The sequence below is a fragment of the Neolamprologus brichardi genome, chromosome 12, assembly GCF_056152115.1.
Source record: "Neolamprologus brichardi isolate AB-2024 chromosome 12, ASM5615211v1, whole genome shotgun sequence".
NCBI classification, from domain to species: Eukaryota; Metazoa; Chordata; class Actinopteri; order Cichliformes; family Cichlidae; genus Neolamprologus; species Neolamprologus brichardi.
This window is the reverse complement of record NC_142115.1, coordinates 11,838,099-11,857,898: the sequence shown is the minus strand read 5'-3', so window position 1 is coordinate 11,857,898 and position 19,800 is coordinate 11,838,099. Positions and strand designations below refer to the sequence as shown.

Sequence of the window (19,800 nt, the reverse complement as noted above, 5' to 3'; positions counted from 1 at the left end):
AATAGAAAGGCAAAGACGTCACTTATTGATTGACAAGTAATCTCCTGTAAAAACAAAAGCAGAGTGACAGCTTGAGTGGTTTTCCTTACAAGAGTGATAGCATGCAGAGAAAAGTGTACCGCATCACCTCCTACCTCTTCATGCAACCAGCTGCTTCCCCCTCCTGCAATATTTAAGACTGATCTGCTGACAAAAAAGCTCCAAATATCTCTATATTTTCATGTAGACGGGCTCTTTTTTCGTAGGCTTGTTTATGTTTTGACAGAAATCTGGTCGTTTAGCCCCGTAGAGGATTATGCCTAATATTCCAAAAGCTGTCTTGTGTGTCTACATGACCAATTTAAAACCAAATTAATTTTGGTTGATGGCCCTTTTTTAGGGGCTTTTATTTGATGGGGCAATGTAGAGTAGACGGGAAAGTGGGGAGAGGGGTCTACTGCAGTAAGGACCACAGCGTTCAGTGCAGCAGAAAAGAGTGTGAACTAGATTAAAAAATTTAATTTGACATCTTTCATTTTGAATGTGTTCTATTTACACTGTAATAATAGCGTTCGGGCCTGGCTTGGAAATGGGTGATCTACAACATTCATATTGTGCATATTACTTTGTGCACGTGGGGTTGTGTTAAAATCATTGTGCATGCATGTCACGGTAAGTAGAGTTCGTACAGTTGGTCTTACGGTGGGATTTTTTACACAGGTTTTATTGCATTTTCTAATACACACTTAAAGGTCACTAATGAGGTTACACTGTCTTTACAAGAGAAGCCCACCGACTGTGACTAACATTTTCAGAACCACTTTACTGTACACAATAAAAAGAAAAACTTGGTGGCAGCAGGATATTATCTTTTTTATTTCATGCAGCCTTCATGATAAAATCTGGTGCTTCTGCTGTCATGGTTAAAAACAAAGTACACAGGACTTAAGTATGCAGGCATTTATTTAAAAAAAGTATGTAAATCCTACAAGGTCCTAAAATGAATACAACTTCAGATGAACAACAATGCATGACACATTACAGTGTGTCATTATTTAATATCATTTATCAAATACACCCTATGCATCATCTGGCAGAACTACATTTTGCAGCAATATCTTGATCATTTTCTGTATGACTTTATCAGTAGCTCACATTGGTGTGAAGAAATCCAGGTGCATTATTCTTTACTGTATTTGTTCAGTTCATTGAGGTTTGCAGGGATTCACTTATACACATCTCTGTTTCATGGACATTGTTCCAGAAGCCTTGTGGTTTTGTTCAGTTTCAACTTTGCAAATTAAAGTACTCTCTCGTGTTCTTTTTAGAGGGAAAGGCTTGTTCCAAGAAAGCCGTACTTATTTAGTCTTTTTATAATTGTCTAACTGTCATTAGCTTTAATGTTTAACATGCTAACTGAGGCCTATAGAGTCTGAGATGTAGCTCTTGGGTTACACAGTCTTGGGTTTTCTCTTTACATCTTTACAATACAAAGTGTCTTGTACAGCGTGACTTACATTGTGATTTGGTGATATATAAAAAACAAATGTAAATGAACTGGATGCTATTTGAAGCCTCAGGCTGCATAGTCAGATGGCTGATTGCATGTTTCCTGCTGTTGATTGATCTCCCATTATAGGACAAAGCATTTATAACCAGTCAATACAGTTTGTAGCTGGGGAAGTGAAAGAATGGATGGATATTTTTGGTAGATCCTAAATTTTACCATTTTCTCTGAGTCATGATTCATTTGCGTAAACATATGCATAAATTCTTTAGCTGGCACATGGGGAAAAAATATCAAATGTTTATAGCTGTACAACAATAGTCGCTCCTGTTTTTGTTGTAATTTGGACAAAACAGGCACAAAGTTCTCTGAAGTGGATGAATCATGATACCAAAAAAGAAAATCATAATAAATCTGGATTTCAGAAGAGCTGTAGAGAAACCTTACTCAAATGGCACCCACATTCCAGATGTGCCAGTTCGTGTTGTTTACTATCTTGCATGATACATGCAGTATGCCAACAAAAAAAAATATTGAAAAAGGAGAGAAAAGATGGTTCAGGTGGGTTGAAGTTATGTGAAAAAGCTTGCCTGATCATTTTATGAAACCTTTTTTCTTATAAAAAGAGACAGCAAACAAACAGAAACCTGTTTAGAAACAAACTGTCTTGTTTATATGTGGAATAAAAGCAACTCTGTTACAGAGGATTGATCATTTTGAAATCTGAAACAGATAATAGTCAGCCCATCGGCCGACTAAGATGAGATGCAGGTTTCAGAGGTCACACTTCTGTCTTGCTCTGCACTTACAGATTTATTTTTATTTTTTTATTTTTTATTTTTCAAACTCTTCAGTCTTCACCCTTAAGTGACAGCAGTGCTCCCTCTGGAGCCACAAAGGGCTTTCGAAAGTTTTTATTTCCACATAATGCAGTAGTGCTTTCAAAGACCTGTAACCAGACTTTGATGTGTAAAATCAGCGGCTATCTCCTCCAAGCTTACGGTACTTTCATCTGCCGTACAGAAATAGAAGAGTTGAATAAAACAAACTACAAACACCATGCGTCACTAGAGCCATAAAGACTGATGCTCATCACAGGGAGCGCTATATATTATGTTATTTTATCTCTACCGCAGTCAACAATCACATGTTTATCAGGTGAAGACAGTTTAATGAGAGTGCAGTTATCGCTGCTGTGTGCAGCTGCATGCAGCTGCATGCATGAACAGCATTTGTAATATCCCGGGCTTTTAGGGGAGTGGCATGAGCAGCACCAGAGACATGGCATTAAAACAAAAACCAATCTTTGGGATCATTGCCGTGGAAAAGAGAGTTTGAGACTTCTGAAAGTGGGGCAGAACAGTCCGTTTGTTTGACAGGAAGAAGAAAGACGCTGTAATGCGATTCCATGCAACAGCTATTCTATCACAGAGCTGGCCTCATGCCTCTTTGCTTCATTTGTATCCTTTAGCAATTTTCACTTCTCATCGACGCAGATGAATCTCTGCTGGGCCTTCAACCCGATCGTCGTAGTGCAGATTGTTCCTCTGTGGAAATATCACAGGAGGCCAACAGCTGGCTGTAGTTCATTTTTTGTCACTTCACTTTTTCAGCCACATCATTATTGAACAAGTCTGTTCAAGTTCAGAGGAGATTTCAGACTGTAGCACTTAAACAGATGGCAGTCCTCTAGGCCTTTTCTGCAGAAACAAAAGACTGACAGAGATAAACCTAAATGTAATATCTTTTTCCTGCAGTTTTCTTTTCGCAATCAGTTGTTTCCCTGTGCACAAGTTGGTTCTCCAGCCAAGAATGAGGCGTATTTAGAGTAGTGGAAATCTGTGTGTTTTTGTGTGTCTCCTTCGGTGTATCCTTCCTTAAAGATTTGATATTAGTGTGAAACTTAAGCGGATATTCACACAATGACCCAGCACATAAACTATCATGTGTGGCATACAGAGACCCGCATGCAATGGCACATAATCTTCCACAGCATTAAGAGTTAGACATACAGCCTATCCTGTAGAGTTATCACCATGGAAACTGGACAGAAGTGAAAAGCCTATACTACGGTGGATGGAGCAATGGCATGACAACATCCTAGGCCCTACTCTGTGACATACACAATATGGAAAAGCTTTATCTGCCAGCCTCTCAGAAATGCAAATCACTGGCCATCTTTCCACTTTAGCATCCTTTATTTTACTTCAACCTCAGCACTACAGAGTCTATGCAGATCAACCTGAGTTCTCAGAAGGGGTCAGTCAGGTATTTAAAAATGGTGAGAGCGGTAAGAGTAATAAAAATTCATAAAAGATTCTTCAGAAATCCTGTTAAGCTCTATATATCACAAGCTAATGATTATTACCTTGTTCAGACTTTGAGCTCTCATGGTTGAATGCTTCAAGAAAGTCAGCTTTCAAACTATATGCTTAAATCGCCGCAGCAACATTTTCTCGGTAACCACTGACTAACAAAAAAATCCATGTCTTATCAAACCAGCTGTTTATTTTGTGCTACTGTACTGGCTGCCCAACATCTAGGAGCTTCTTTTCTCTGCCTTTCTGTACTTTCGGAAAAAAAAAATATACTAAAGCCACTACAGGGATTTAGATTGGCAATGGATGAAATGACTGTGGAGGCCCATTATTTTGGTTACAGCCCTCAACTTGACTTTGCCACCTTTGGTAGTGTATGTGTGCAGCAAACATTTTGTCAAACATCCAAATAACAGTTTAGGCTCTAAGTGAAGCTAAAGCATTTTGACAGCGTGCCACCAGTAATATAGTGGAATGTGCATAATTTAGAAATCTATGAGTAATAACGCTATGTTTACATAAGCCTCCGTCACAGAGGCCTAGACACAGGTAGGAGACAGCCAGGCAAGCATCTGTTGCTAGGGAAAAATGAGCATTCCCCACCTGGTTGCGACTAGTTACTGGAAGTTAGCTGTGCAATCAATTGCTAAAGCAGGCCTAAAGACTGGTCAGTGACATCTCTCCACCGATCCGCCCCGCTAATACCAGTTGCTGGTGAAAAACGATTTCCACTTCTCGTTTGCGATGCACTTTTTCAAGTTTCAGTGTGGTTAGTTAGCAAGTTTTTGCAGAAAGGCCTTTGTCTTCCATGCAAAATTCAAGCATCCAGGGGAACTTGCTAGCGATCAAAGCAATCACAAGCAGGTGTTTGGTGCAGTACCCTTTTTGCTACTGATTGCACACACAGCCAGTAACCTCCGGGAGCCTGACTGGCATTCTTCCGAGCTCCTTAGACTACCATGACCTGGATGCCTAAGAACCTACACAGACTGTTTTGAGAATACATATTTTTCCCCAGAGACTGGAGGTAGCAACCTTTGTGATTGAGGCCTTTTAAAGTGTGCCACCTGTAATATAGTAAAATGTGGATTATTTAAAAGACTAGCCTGTTGATGCTAGCTAACATAAATATACAATTTTATATAACATTTTAGCTAGCTAGAGGCATCTTGTTAAAATTTAGGACCTCGGTTTCATGTTGTGATACGTTCGGCTGACAGTTTTTGCATGCAGTTAATGGGGTTTTCATAGCATTTCTTTCTTTTTTTGCTATTTCCACTGACTCCTGGCCAGGAAATGTCATGTAATTGAATTTGGCAGCGTGTTTCCTTGATTGACAGGCGTTCGTGCCTCCTGCTTAGCCATGGTGGTTGCTAGCTGTATTCCTGACATATCCCACAATAATTTTCCAAATTCTGGCAATCTGAAAACCAGCCTGAAAAAGGATCCCTCTATCATATAGTGATTTCTGGCATACATAAAATGTGCCTACGGTCATTTGTTTAAACAATCAGAATCTTCAAATGTAGAACTTCCAGCGTGCGGCTCATTTTCTAAATATAGTCCAGGAGAAAAATGTAACAGGAACAGTTTGCTCGAGACTAATTACTTGCCTTATGGTATTTGTCAGTATTTTCCATAATTAGCAGATAGCTTGTTAGCTCATCTGCTTCATGCTGTTGTGTCTCCCTGACGATTTCAACATAAACTGGAAAGAAGAGTCAAGGAGAACAGAGTACCATTGCAGAGGGGAAAAAGCCACCAGGAGGATTATAGAAGTGAATATTTTTTTGCTTTTAGTTAGTCTGATGTAGGCCCCAAACCAAGGCTGAGTTTAGGTCTATACCGATCCCCCTTTTAATCCTTAACCCCAACCCCTATCTTCTCTGTATGCATTTAACTCTAATCCCCAAATTAACCTCAAGCCCAAACCTTCACTTATCCTTTTTACAGAAGTTACGGCTGAGCTCTGTGGCTTGTTACTAAATGCAGTTGCTTAATTGGACTATCGGTATAAGATGTGAGCAAATTACCATATCTCTTATGTCCTGCAGTTCTTGCATATCAGCAGATTCCCATGGAGTTAAGATGTTTTAAATAAGTGGAAGGCAGGACTTAACTGTACACACTGTATCTGTGCAATCTTTCAATCAAACAAAATTTGGCCCAGCTTCTCTGCAGCAGCCATCCGCACAGTCAGTGAGCATTCAATCTGAACCAAGGTGACTGTAATATTGCCATTGAATACACTAGTCTTTTATATCTTTCTTTAACTTACTAAATTATGTGTGCTTTGCAGCATTAGCTCTGCTTTTCACCCGGCCAAGACAAGGCTGATAAACTATAGATCCATCAGACAATGAAATAGCTCGGCCGTGCAGCACTGAATCCTCTTTCTTTAAGAATTACTGACTGTATGCATCTCCTGACAAACTTCTTTTTCTTTTGTTGATATGGAGCTTTTTCTAATTTTAGTTACCTCCCTTGCTTGTTTTGTTATTTCTCCAAGATATATCTTATATATGAAGATGGCCAGAAAACTGGCATCGCGTTTTAAGCGGATATTTGCAAATGTTCAAATGTTTTTGATACAGAGTAACGTTAGCAGTGTCCACCATGCACTCTTGATTGCACTAACTGATGGAAAAGCAGCTCCTATAAATCAGGGGTTCTGTTTTCACCCAGTCTGGACATGACCACAGCATCCTGATGCTTTACTTTGTTAACCAGCTACGCTGCTACAGTAGGTGCTAAATTCCTCTGTCTGCACTTTGATGTCGGGAAGAACTTATAGAGATTTATGACAAAAACATATGAAAGTAGACCAAATCAATCAAATTCCCGCCATCAAGACCAACTTCCCCATGCATCCCTTCTCCAGAAAAAAAAGAAAAAAAAATTATTGAAAGTAATCATAGATGTTTTACGTTCATTTTAATTGATGAGAAAGCCTATTGCATTTGCTTTAATTATCACCAGACTGCATTAAAATTTTAGAGACCTGTCTTGCTGAATTAAGTCCAAAGCAATTAAAGAAATTAGTATATATACCCCAGCAAATCCAACGTGGTCTCTATTTTTTCAATTTAAATAATACCAGCTCTGACTTGTGGCAATTATACATACAAAAAAAAAAAACAACAGCAGTTGGAGTTTCTTGTTGCAAATGATATCCATTAGAGGGTCTGGAATGCTAACAAGAAGGTTTACTTTAGGCCTTTGTTCAAATGGTGAGAAAACCCTCTGCTGTGATTTTTCTTTCCCTCTCACAGCAGTGTATAGCCTTTAATACATGTTACAGGATAAAAGCAGAGTTTATCTTTACTGCATGTGTGATATCAGCTACATAAATTAAATACGAATCTTTAGCAATATCTTATTACACTATATGATGCATCGCAGTTTTAAGTAAAGAGGTGTGACCTTAGAAGTGAAATGATTTTTTTTTCTTTATTATTATCATTTTAGAACTGGGTTTTTTTAATGGCTGTTTTGACAAGCAGCATCAGTACATACTGAATGTGTGTGCTTGAAAGAGTGTGTGTGTGTGTGTGTGTGTGTGTGTGGATGTGTGCGAATGTGCACTTAGGAAAGTGTGTGGGAGTGTAAAGAGAGAGAAAAACAGTCAACGGGGGAGAATGAACCAAACAGTGTAGCACACATCCCTGCTTAGTGCATGCCTCTCGATGAATATGGATTCATCTATGCATCTACATTTTCTTGGCTTCCATATTCAGGTTACTTATATCTACATATATCAGAAAAGACTACGTAGTGACTCATAAATTGTCCCTCCAGTAAATAACAGTAAATCTCAGCAGGCATTGCCAACATTGATGAGCAGAAAATGGGATGAGCAGCATTAGGAGGAGATAAATCCCCACATCTGAAGGATTATGGTTATTTTGACAAATGCAAAATGCTTTTCAAATAGAAATGTAATTACATGGTCAATATTAAAGTCAGCAGAAGATGATCTTTCTGGAATTCTAGCACACGCAGTATTAAATTGTAAAACTATTAGTTGCCTTTCAGATGGAGGTCAACGCCTGGTCTCCTTATTGCTACTAAACCCCTATATGGAGGATGCTAACCGCCTGCTATCTTGTTTAATATATGTTACATGATTTATGAAATGAAATGTTCTCCAAGGACAATTTAGCTTCTGTCTCTTGTATGCACATTTCTGACCTTCATAACAATGCATTTCCTCTGCTGTACCGTATGTCCCGCTTAATTAAGCTTACTGATTACTTGTTATCAGCTTCATGTCGGCAATGCTCATCCTGAAATTATTTTTCAGTTCATCCACGGTAAGCAACAATCAGGAAGGGGGGTCTTATGGCCATTAGGATGCCATTCAGCAGCCTTGGGTGTGCAGCCTAATAGACAGCAATGATAATAGAGGCTTGTCTGTGCTCTCTCACCGCAGCGTTGACCACTGAGTGAATTATCCAGCTGACAGAGAGCAGCAGCACAGCTCGGGCGGCGGATGTTGTTAATATGCCAATGAGAGCTCATGCCTCCCGTGCCAGTCTGAGGCATGCTGGCATGGTGCAGCTGCCTATCACGCAAATGGGAATTATTTAGCTGCAGCTTGACCTACATTCAGAGCAGTGCAAAAGGGGGACCACCTATGCGAATGTTTTCATTAGCATCACAAAGCTAATCGCTCGGGAATTAGAATTAATTGCTGTGTACTGTTCAGATCACTGGCCTCTTTAGCATATGCTGCAAAGTGTTTTCGAGTGGGTCAGCGGAGCGCTCTACTGGAGAACTGTGACATTTGTAATGCAGCACCAAAATCACGAGAAAGTCTGAAGTTACACTAAAAGTTTATTATGCTAGGAGGCTGCTTAGAGTCAGGACAATGCTTTGAGAAAATGAAGCTCCTGGCTACAGCTAGCTTAGATGAGCATGAAGACTTGTATAAGGGGGAAGTCTTTAAAGCCCACTGTTATCGCTTGTTTCGTCCATACAAAAGAAATTTAGTATTTAGTAGACAAAATCCTCTGAATCTTCTTAAATAATTTTTTTTGCATTTACTAGTTTGAATTTTTTTACTAGCTATTATTATTCTTATTATCATTATTATCATTAATATTATTAAACCGATCTTGTGGCACTTGTTTGCTTCACGCCTATATTAAAAGCCCAGACATGTATGTTAATTTTGTTTTGTTCATTTTTCCTGTTTTCACTTCCTCGAGGCATTGTAAAACCTACACAGGTTTTTGTGTTTTTATTTTCTCTTTTGAGCACATTGAGTTGACTTATAATGAAATGCGCTATATAGATAACGTTTTCATTACCATTATCAATTTATTATATTTATTTTCATCATATCACAAAAGTAGTCAGAGGGCAAAAATAACCAAATAAATGAATATTAGATAAATATATTTATTCTTCTTTGCAAGACACATATTCATTGCACGAGACAAAATAAGCAGTTACAGGCATTGTTGGTCTCGCTGTTTGAGCACAGATTTACAAGAGTGTAAGTATCACGGCATAAACCAAGCAATCAGCACAATTTAGTTACAAACAATAACATCCATATAACATAACAATAGACATGTAATGGCAACAATGTACGTGTAACGCAAGTTCAGTGTTCATTTTGAGAGCAATTACTACACAAAACTTATATAATTAGTAAGAAGACAATTTACAAACACATGCAGGTGTACTGATAATGTTTGAGATCAGCTGCTATACATAATACATTTAATTTGTAAGGACTAGAGTGCCAAAAAAATTCTAAAAGCTTTTTAGATTTTGACAATTCTGGTACTCTAGATTAAACCGACCATGTAGAAGGAGTTGTGGAACTGACATACACACACTCTGATTATCATAGTAATATTATTATTATCATTGTATAGTTTGCTGTCCAACATATAGTAGATTTGACCTTAAACACCATGGATTACAGCAAGGAACAGAAAGTCTTCTATCTGAATTGATGCAGGAAAGAAAAAAGGGCTTTTTAAAATCAAATACATTCATAATACTGTATTTCCAAGAACCATATTCCTGATGTTGCTTTGAAAACTGTAGCTATTCCAAATATTGTGGCATCTGTGTAATCCACTCTACATTTCATTAGCAAGACAGTGCTAACTGTACAAAAGCACTAGATGTCACAAAGACAACTTAATACCACACACAGAGCAGTCTTGGGAGAAAACGGCCCAGGTAGTGAATAATTTTTCATATTGCTTGAGGTGAGGATTTTAGTACTCATGTTTTGCACACACAGACTGTGGAAAAACCACACCCTGTAGTCATTTATTTCCCCCAACTTTTCGCTTAGGTAATTTCTCCGTGTTTTGTTTTGTTACTTTGTCGTTTAGTTTTTTTTCTCGTCTCCGTCTCATCCAACAATTTCATTTTTTCTCTTATCTGAAGTGTTAACCACTGCTCTTTTTTGTGTTATCAACACTCAATACCCAGTACACAACGCCACACAACTAAACAGAAAGAAAAGAAAATAACCTAAGAAAAAAGGCATTATTGTTTATTCTAATAGCTGTCACCACTTCAAGCCCAGAGCAATTCCCACAACAGTTGAGAAGATAATTTCTTAACACTTTAAACTCTAGAGGTTTTCAGTGATAAACAATGAATCATAGCTGAGAGGAAGATGTGGGGGGGGGGGGGAATTGAAAATAAATATGGGATGTAATAACCCGAGGTATAAATGTACCTCCGTACAATCTAAACAGCAAAAAGTACCTGAATTAAAGGTGTAGTTGAGGTAACGGCCTCTGCGGAGGACACTTGTCGTGTTCGCTTCTCCTGAAATTCACTTCAGGGTAAATAGGTCAAGCTGCAGTTTAAACAGTTAACATAAAGTGAAGACAAGATCAGGCTGATGCCAGATGTCCGCTCTATTACCTTGGCCGGTAGCCAGTGACTCACTGAATAACGGCGTACACTTGTCAGGAGGAAACAGAGCTATTCTTAGACGGCTATTGTAATCAAGAGATTTGAATTCATTTTATATTTTTCTGCTTTTGTAGCGCACAGCTAGATTGGAAGGGACTTTAGGAGCCATTAAAGTTAGGAAAGGTGACGATCATTCCTCAGGCGAAATCCAGCTATATGCAGCTCTGTTGGCAAATATCCAAGCAGAGGTAGCCAATGACTCACCTCTCTAAGAGCTCCAACTGTAACAGCCAGCGTTTCCCCAATATTCCTGATTAAACCTGAATGCTAAGTCAGCTTAGATCGCCAAAAAGGGTTTTACTCTTTTCCTCTGTGTAAAGACATGAAACTGATCCTGTTTTAGATCAGCGCTTCAGAGATGCAGATATTAAAGATCGCCAGTGAAGAGCAGGGAGAGGGCTCTGTGCTCTGTGGAAATGGAGCCCGATGTTCCGCTGACCTCAGAAATGTTCTGTTTAAACACAAAACAGCATTTATCCCAATCTTAATGACCGCCAGCTGCAGCAGCTTCATCAGACCTATGAAGGGAGATGACATTAAGTTAAGTGACTTTGTTTTGACATTTTGTATTTTAGTTATTATTGGACGCTATTATCCACAGAAGCTGACAATGGGTGAAAGAAAAGCTGTTGTCTTTAACAAAAACAGCGGAAGAGAAAAAAAAAATCAGCTGGTTAATTTAAAGTGGCGTTAGACAACTTCCCCCGCACTGCTACCCCACGCGCCGCTGTCATAAAGTGACTGAAAACAGAGGCAGGTTTTTTTGTTTTTTCCTTTGATGTAGTAGAAGTTATGTCAACTGAATATCAAGTCTTCTAGCTTCCTCTATTGAATGAATGGCTGTATGAGATTCACATTTTCAGGTTTTGCCACTTTCCCTCTCTGTCTTATTTGCCTTCCTTTTTTCGTTGCATGTTAAATTCAAATGTTACTGCAGTTGGTCTGATGCCTACCATTTTAGCAACATGGAGAAAGCTATTGTTAGCTACTGGGGAACAAAGCAGTACCTCTTCTGCTTAGGCAATTAAACCTTCTTGTTTCTGGGAGACTTTTTACCAAGCAGCAGAGACAATTCCTCAGTGAAAATTCTGTTTAGGCCTCAGTTACACCAGCCTAGAGCCTGGTTGATGTCCCCCTGGAACCATGATTGCCACAGTCACCCATAGTTTGCATGACTTTGACTTGACTGCAAGCATTTGCTAATTAACCGTGGAGCAGTAGTAAAACTTAAAAGTGCAACAAAAATCAAAAAAGGAAAATATTTTCTTCCAAAGTAAAACTCTTGCTGCTGAAACCAACAGGCTTTTCAGTTTCACTATAGTTTTGTGAGCAGGTAAGTATTTGCAGACAGGCTTTTTTTCTTTTAGTGTTGCATGGTATAACTCTTTGGGACTACAGTAAGCAACTTAATGCAACCGCTTGCCAATCAGTTGGGGAATACATATTTCACCAGCTGATGAAGGTTTCCCTGCATCACTGTGGCTTTAACAGCTGATTTCACAGTGCCTGCCAGTAGCCTCCAACAACCACTCACAGTCAGGGAAAACTAACATTTTCCTAGCAAATGGTGGTTTCTGAAGCAGTTGCCAAATGGTCTCCAGGCTTGTGTGACTGAAGCCTTCTGTAGCCTGTTAAAACCCAGATTGCATTACGCTGTAGCCATTCACTCTGCAGTCAACATTTATTTCATAACGACAAGTTAAAGCCAAACTGCCCATTTAGACGCCAGTACATTGTACACAGATAGTGACCTTTGAGTTAGAGGACAGCTGTTTGCGTGGCTCACAGCATGGTTAGTCATTTCACCTGTTTTGTTCAGACTGAAATATCTCAGGAGCATTTCCTGATTTCTTTCTGGTTTTGAACAGTCTGTACGATACTGGATAGTTTGTCATGATATGTGGTATAGACATTAATTTTCCCAAAATACAGATTGGAAAATCTTTGTTGACCGCTCTAAACTTTAATTGCACCATTAGGTCAGATTACCAGTTTGCCATTTCGTTGCTTTATGGCCAGATACATGTAATAGTACTCCAATAACCTCTGTGTTTACTGCCAAGTAATACGTGTTAACTAACATGTTAAACTAAAGAGATAAACAGTGAGTTTTAATCCTGCAAAAGCCCAGAGAGGGTAATCAAATACATATATGCTGAGCAGGTTTGTAGCATTAGTGTAGCATTTTTTCATTTTAGCTCACAACCATGAGCACAAATGATTAGATATTTGTCACTTTGATCACTAACAATGGTTAGTGATAAGCTTTCAGCTTCTCAGATTTTATTCAAAGTGGACATCCTGCATTGAATTTCTCTTGCTTCACCGCTGCCTGAGAGAATATATGCCCTAATGTTTTGCATTGTTTTAACACATGGCGCTTTATGGGCTCGTGCAGCCGCTTAGTAAATGGTAAATGGCCTGTATTTGTATAGCGCTTTTCTAGTCCCTAAGGACCCCAAAGCGCTTCACACTACATTCAGTCATTCACCCATTCACACACACATTCACAGACTGGCGATGGCAAGCTACGTTGTAGCCACAGCTGCCCTAGGATGCACTGACAGAGGCGAGGCTGCCGGACACTGGCGCCACCGGGCCCTCTGACCACCACCAGTAGGCAAACATGGGGTTAGTATCTTGCCCAAGGATATTTGGCATGCAGCCAGGAGGCAGCCTGGGATCGAACCACCAACCTTCTGATTAGTGGCTGACCTGCTCTGCCACCTGAGCTACATACACCCCATAGTCTTGTTGAAGAGTTCATATGAGAGGGTGCCAAAATATAGGGTAGAGTGAAAGATATTCAGTAAAAATCATTAGGGTGATTCATACTGTAAGTGCAAAATCCAAGCCTCCACTACTTGACGTGTCACATCTCACTACTTCACTCACTGTTTCAGTGAAAACTATTCTCAATGATGAGTGTTTAACAGTTACAAACGGTTCTGCTGAGCTTAACTGTGCAGTGTCTGTAGAACGCCCACTATAAGGATTTATAGATGAACTGTATAGCATGTTAATGTGTGGCTTTATTTCTACTTTTTACAAGACAAAAGCTGTAGCTATTCCTGATGGTCATTGAAAAAATACTGTGGAGGGCTTTAATAGAAAAAAATGGAGCCCGTGAAATGGAAATCATAGCCGGATTTCTTGGCATTTCATCCCACGAATAGAAACTTAGTGAGTGCTCTTTATATAAGCTATGGTAGGTGACAGTGTGAGTGAAGTGCTGGAAAAGGCTGCAAATGATTAAAGTGTTTGAGGAGGTGGCAATAAATAACAGGGGAAAGGTTCAAATGCAGCGTGTTTGTTTTGAAATTGTTGTGGGTTTGTTGTAATGTATGTGTTTATTGTAATATGCCTATGTGTTGGGTGGCATATAATTACCTATGTCTATGGTTTTCACTGAGGCATCTCCACACTTGCTGTACCACGCTGCACCCTCTGGTCAAGCAGAAAAATGAATCTGACTTTTGCACCATTTGAATAATCAGTACATTTTATATCCAGCCCACAAAGATGCAACTTTAAAACTCTGTATAAAGATTGACTTGCAAACACATACCAAAAATTAGACTGTAGACAGTGAATAAATAATTCTATCTGTATGACAAAAGAGGAGTCTCTCTCAATGCTTAGGTTTGCATTTTTCTTTTAACTATTTGAATGTCACAAATCCTTCACAAGCCCCAAACTGTTTAAGAGGTCATAAAGGCTTTTGGGGTGGCTGTGGCATCTCGAAGGAGATAGAGCGGGCCCTCCGCTAATCGAAAGATCCCGAGGTCCTCAGTGTGTATGTCGAAGTGTCATTGGGCAAGATACTCAGCAGCCCTCAGAGTCACATAGGTGTCTGTGAGAGAGCAGTGCATGAATGTGCGTGGAAATGGCTGAGTGTGGCTTGTAGTGTAAAGCACCGCGTAGTGAGAAAGACTGAAGAAGCACTGTGTAAATGGTGCCCATTTACCATTTCTCTTTCAGGTCTTTTTGTGATGTCTGAACTACTGATGCTGTTAACAATGATGAGACCTATATGATTATAGCGCTATTCCTTTCTAAAGGTGTATTTATTTTGTAATTACAGATCTGTACAGGTCCCTGGTGGATAGGCGCGAAGGCCAAGAAAGCCTTTTATAGTCTCTGCAACTGCAGCTCAGTTTGTTTTATGGTACCTTTGGATTTCATGTGGAATTAACTGGTGAAGTTAAACACAGGAGGCAAGAAAGTGTTGTAGAGGCAAAGGTTGTGGGTGCTCTGCCAATTACTTCTGCAAAGAAGGAAAGGGCTATTGGTTTGACCAGCTAACCAGGAAAAATTTATATCCACTTCACTGCTTACGTGTTTGAGTTTTACTATTGTAATAATTGGAGAAACAAGTTCACGGTGTAGCCTTTCCCCTTTGGCAGTCTGTACCGAGAACTCACAGATCCGGTTCCCCCGCATTTACCTCATTTTGCATTCAGAGCATTGTTGTTCATGAATTTTTTATCGAGTCCTCCATGTAGTGTGCAAAGTTCAGCTGTTGAATTAGACAATGGAGTGTTTTCAACTAATCTTCCCATTAGAGTGGAGAACAAACCGAGTCGTATCATTTCCGAAAAGGAAAACATAACCTTTAGAAAGCCGTTATTTGAAATTTAAGGGTCTGAATGGTGACGGCACTCTGAATCTTGACCCAACGAGATAAAGAGGAACCTATCTGAAAGCCATTTCTGCATCAAATCAGCTTTCAGCAAATCCTTTTGTGATCCAATAAAATAATCCAAGACAGCATATTTTACAATAGATGTACTGCCCACAACTAAGATTACAGCGAATTGGGATTTTTCTCACAAGCACTTTGAATATATTCTCCATTCTTTATCCTACACATGAGGAAAGATTACATTGTAATGATTGATAATGGGATTTTATTCCTGAGGATATTGTGAAAGTAAATGAAAAAAAATGGTGTTATGTATGTTTACATGACTCTAGGTCTAGAGGAAGTATTAAAGCTGAAAAGTTGTTCTGCACGTGTTCTTTCTGTTGTTATGTGAATGTTTCTGTAGACTGTACAATCACATACAGTGGGGGAAATAATTATTGATTATTATAAATATATACTGAATTATAATAGCACCAAACAGTTGTCACCTTCTTAAGAAACTTCTTGCTGATGGTGTTGTGCAGGTCTATAATCTATAATCCTTGACAGCTCTTTGGTTTTACCCATAATGGTGGAGCTGTTGGTGACGCTGTGTACAGCCATGCTGTATATAAACGATGTTAATATAATGAGTTGAGATAAAGAGTATCTGTAATTTATTGATTGATTGTAATTGAAGTGTCATATGGGCCAATCTGTCAGAGAGTTTTGGTTGGATTGTCGGGAATCAAATACTTATTTCACTCATTGGCATGATCGTTAAAATGAAAGTACCATAAAAAAAAAAATATTTTGATCGTTTTTACAATTACAAATTCAGCAGGGGATCAAATAATTATTCCTCCCCGCTGTGTGTGTGTGTGTGTGTGTATATATATATATATATATATATATATATATATATATATATATATGAATATACATTAGGATATTAATATCAATATTGCACAGGCTGTGATGCAGCTTTATCTCGTTTAATTGACAGAATTCAGACCGTGGTAGCACGTAAAACGAAGAGGGGTCTTTGAATCAGCAAAGTGCTTGTAATGTAATAAGCACTCTCTTCTAAATGGAGCCTTGACTCCATTTAAAAGAGGGCAGAAAATATGTGTGCACTCTTGCTTAAGGCTTTCATCTTGCATATAAATCACTCCTGAAAGTGGGTGTTTGAGCGCCACCGATTTCAGGTCTTGGGGCGCATGCTGTATTACCGGCCAAGGCTGCATTAATGACAGAGCTGTGCCATGGCACCATGAAGTAAATTAAGCCAATTCCAAATATTCTAAGGATTTTTTTTCTTGCTGTTTTAAAAGCCTTACCCTTACGTGTGCTTCTTCTTTCCCTCTACTTTCTGTTTCTGTCTAGGTACCGCGGCAGCTGAGTGCTCTGACATTGTACAGGTGTGAGCAGTCGGTTCTGGATTACTGCCATACCCACCTGTCGCTGCACCTCAATGTGGGCATGGAGCCCTCCACTCAGGCGCAGGGAGGTCCAGGGCCAGCATTGTACCAACCCAGCCTAATGGCTGCCCTCCCCTCAAAGCCTGTGCTGCCTTGCCCCCAGACCCACTCCCACCACCACTGAGCTGTGCACACCACGAGGCTCTGTCTCCAAACTACTGTACGTCAGCTGCACATAATCACAGAACTGCTCATACGAAATGAAAGGCTGTGTGGGAGGAAGCTGGGACTGGTAAAGAAGCAAAGGAGACAATTAATTTACTGCAGAGCATCCTGGAACCAGGGTAATGAAAATGAAAATATTTCTCAGTGGAAATAAAGGGGAGCAGCAGTTTTGATTAGTGAGCTTCTGACCTACCTGACCCTCAATGTCCTCAATTAGCAAAGGAGGCTGAAATTCAGCATGACTTTCTGCATTCTGCTTTGCCTCTTGAGGAGTATTAAAGATAATAATTTCATGATTTGTTAATCTTATTAAACATATTTCCTTGACTTCTCATAACGTGGACACCCCTCTGCTGTGCAGGTAAAGTAATCAAAATGCAAAACGTTGTAAACAGAGCAGGGGGAAACAGCATGATAAGCAACTGAGTAGCTGAACAAATGAAAGCTCGGCCAAGCTGAAAGGGTTTCTACTGTTTTGTTTTGTCTTTTTTCTGATCATGCTGTCAGCCAGAGGTCTCTCTCAAACTCAAGTCCTTGTAGCTTTTTTCATTTCGAGAAATGAGCCTCTCCAATGAAATTACCCAAGACAAGAGAAACAAGTCCGAAAATAGCGGACAGTAATTGTTTTATAAAATGTACAGCCCACACATTTTGCTGGCAGTCAGTATAGTTTACATTGTGACTTTTGAATTGCTTAATGATTTGTGATGTTGATCACGTTCTTATTCATTTGAGAAATAAACAGAGGAAAAATAAACACCAAGTACAGAGCTCGGTGCACTGGGACGTTCAGATGTTTACTTTTCATCCTTCATTTAAATCACTTATGTGGCTAATGGTTTTTGGTTTTTATAATGTGTTATTCAGCCAATTATCTGATTGTACACTTGCATATCTACACATGTGCTTTTTACAAAATGCTACAATATAATATATGGCAAATAAACTGTGCTAAATGACCGGAAACAGTGTCATTCATCAAGTTCAGCGGTATCAACCCAAACAACTGTCTGCTGTACTTTGCCAGCTGTGTAGGTGGTTTAAACTGCAGAGCACAGTGCACAGCACAGGCAGGACTGTCTGATAATGATGTGTGTTTGGTTTTTGCCTTATTGATCAAGACCCTGATGGTAACTTCTCTTGCTTTTCTTCTTCTGTGACTGTGTGGTATCTGATGTGATACAGTAAGCTCGCTGAACTCATACACTTCTAGGCTATATTACTTTCAGGGAAGGAAAACGTGTACAGATCACCCAATTAATATCCTGAATATTGTTCAACGCAGCAGTTCTATGTTCTTAACATAGACACAGTTTACGATGAAATTGGTAAAAGGTTATTGTGATATAAAAGTATACATTTGTTTTTCTGCTGGGAATTGACCGTTAGCTAAACCTGTCCAGTAAACAGCAATCATCAAATAATAGTTTATCTACAATAACTATGTGCAGCAGACCTGCTGAGCTTTGGTTTTCTGCATATGTTGAACTGCTAACCTGCAAAATCAACACTCACCATTTAAGGAGATTATTAAGTATATGATGTGAATGATAGCATGCCCAGCTTACGGCAATAAACAGTTATGATACAGGTGTAATAGTAACACAGTTTTACCCTTGAGGCCAATGAAAATTAGTTAACTAAACTGTTTGGGGTTTAGCGTCCCACAACTAGGCAAGCTCACTACACAAGTCCCCAGAAGTTGGTCCTGAATACTGATTCAGCATATTGTAGAGTAATATTAGGAGCTCAGTCCTGCTACACGTCTGATTGATTTAATTAATACACACCTAGCTAGCTATGACAACAGGCAAAAGAAGTAAGACTAAAGATTTAAATAAACACAGGAGGGGGCGCTTAATATAATATTATAACAGTATATGGACAAAGGTTTTGGGGAGACATGCTTCAATTTATTAATTCAGGTGTTTCCAGAATTTTATACAGGTGTATAAAATCAAGCGCCTAGCTATGCAAATCATAGCTAGGTGCAAATCATTTGTGAAAGAATAGATTTTTTTTGAAATCCTCACTGATCTCAAGCATAGAGCTGTAATTGGATGCTGCCATTGCAAAAATGTGTCCAAATATTTCTGGCACAACTTCACCTGCTTCCAAGGTGCATTGAGAAGGACAAAGATCTGGTGGCGTGAAGACTCCAGCGACACTTGAAGCACTATGGAACAACTTTATTAGCTGACCAACGCATTTTGGCTTGTGGCCTTCATCAGGGTCATTACAAAATACAAAATAGTTTAAGTTTAAATAAATAAAGAAATCCAAGTTAACCAATCACACATAAACAAGCTGACCAATCAGCATTTAAGGGGGTGGTACTAGCCAAGGCATTCTTATTACCGACACATAACATACTGACGATTTGTCACGTCCCTATGATACGCGGCGGATTGCGGATGAAATCCCATAGAATTAAGCTTCCAGCCGTGTATTCCAGCCCTAAACCTAACCCTAAACCTAACCTTAATCCTAAAAGCAAAATAGTGTAACTCGCAGAAACTCATTAATAGACCTGTATTCATACCTGTAGGAAATAAACTCTTTAAACAAAATATCCAGAATGCTTCATGGTGAGCTTTATTTTTTTTTATCATTGACGCCATGAAGCCCAGTCAAAGAGGTGATAAAATTAACTTTATCAGGAAAAAGAGAGATCTAGTTCAACTTTTTATTATGGAATTAATAATTAATAATAATAATAATAATAATAATAAATAATAAATTAATAATAATTACTATGTGTAACTTTTT

At 39.1% G+C, this 19,800-nt stretch overlaps 1 protein-coding gene across 2 annotated transcripts in view; it reads left to right on the top strand.

Annotated features, from left to right (window-relative positions):
• The window catches only part of LOC102799547 (leucine-rich repeat transmembrane neuronal protein 4), a 55,317-nt gene extending 36,088 nt beyond the window's left edge, over positions 1–19,229 (top strand). Inside the window, exon 3 of one of the 2 annotated variants that reach the window (XM_006803193.3) lies at positions 16,772–19,229. In XM_006803193.3, coding sequence (XP_006803256.1) covers positions 16,772–16,990 — 219 coding nt within the window. In that variant the 3' untranslated portion in view covers positions 16,991–19,229. The remainder of the gene's footprint in view (positions 1–16,771) is intronic. The other variant, XM_006803194.3, reaches the window with a different exon arrangement.
• The last annotated feature ends 571 nt before the right edge of the window (positions 19,230–19,800 follow it).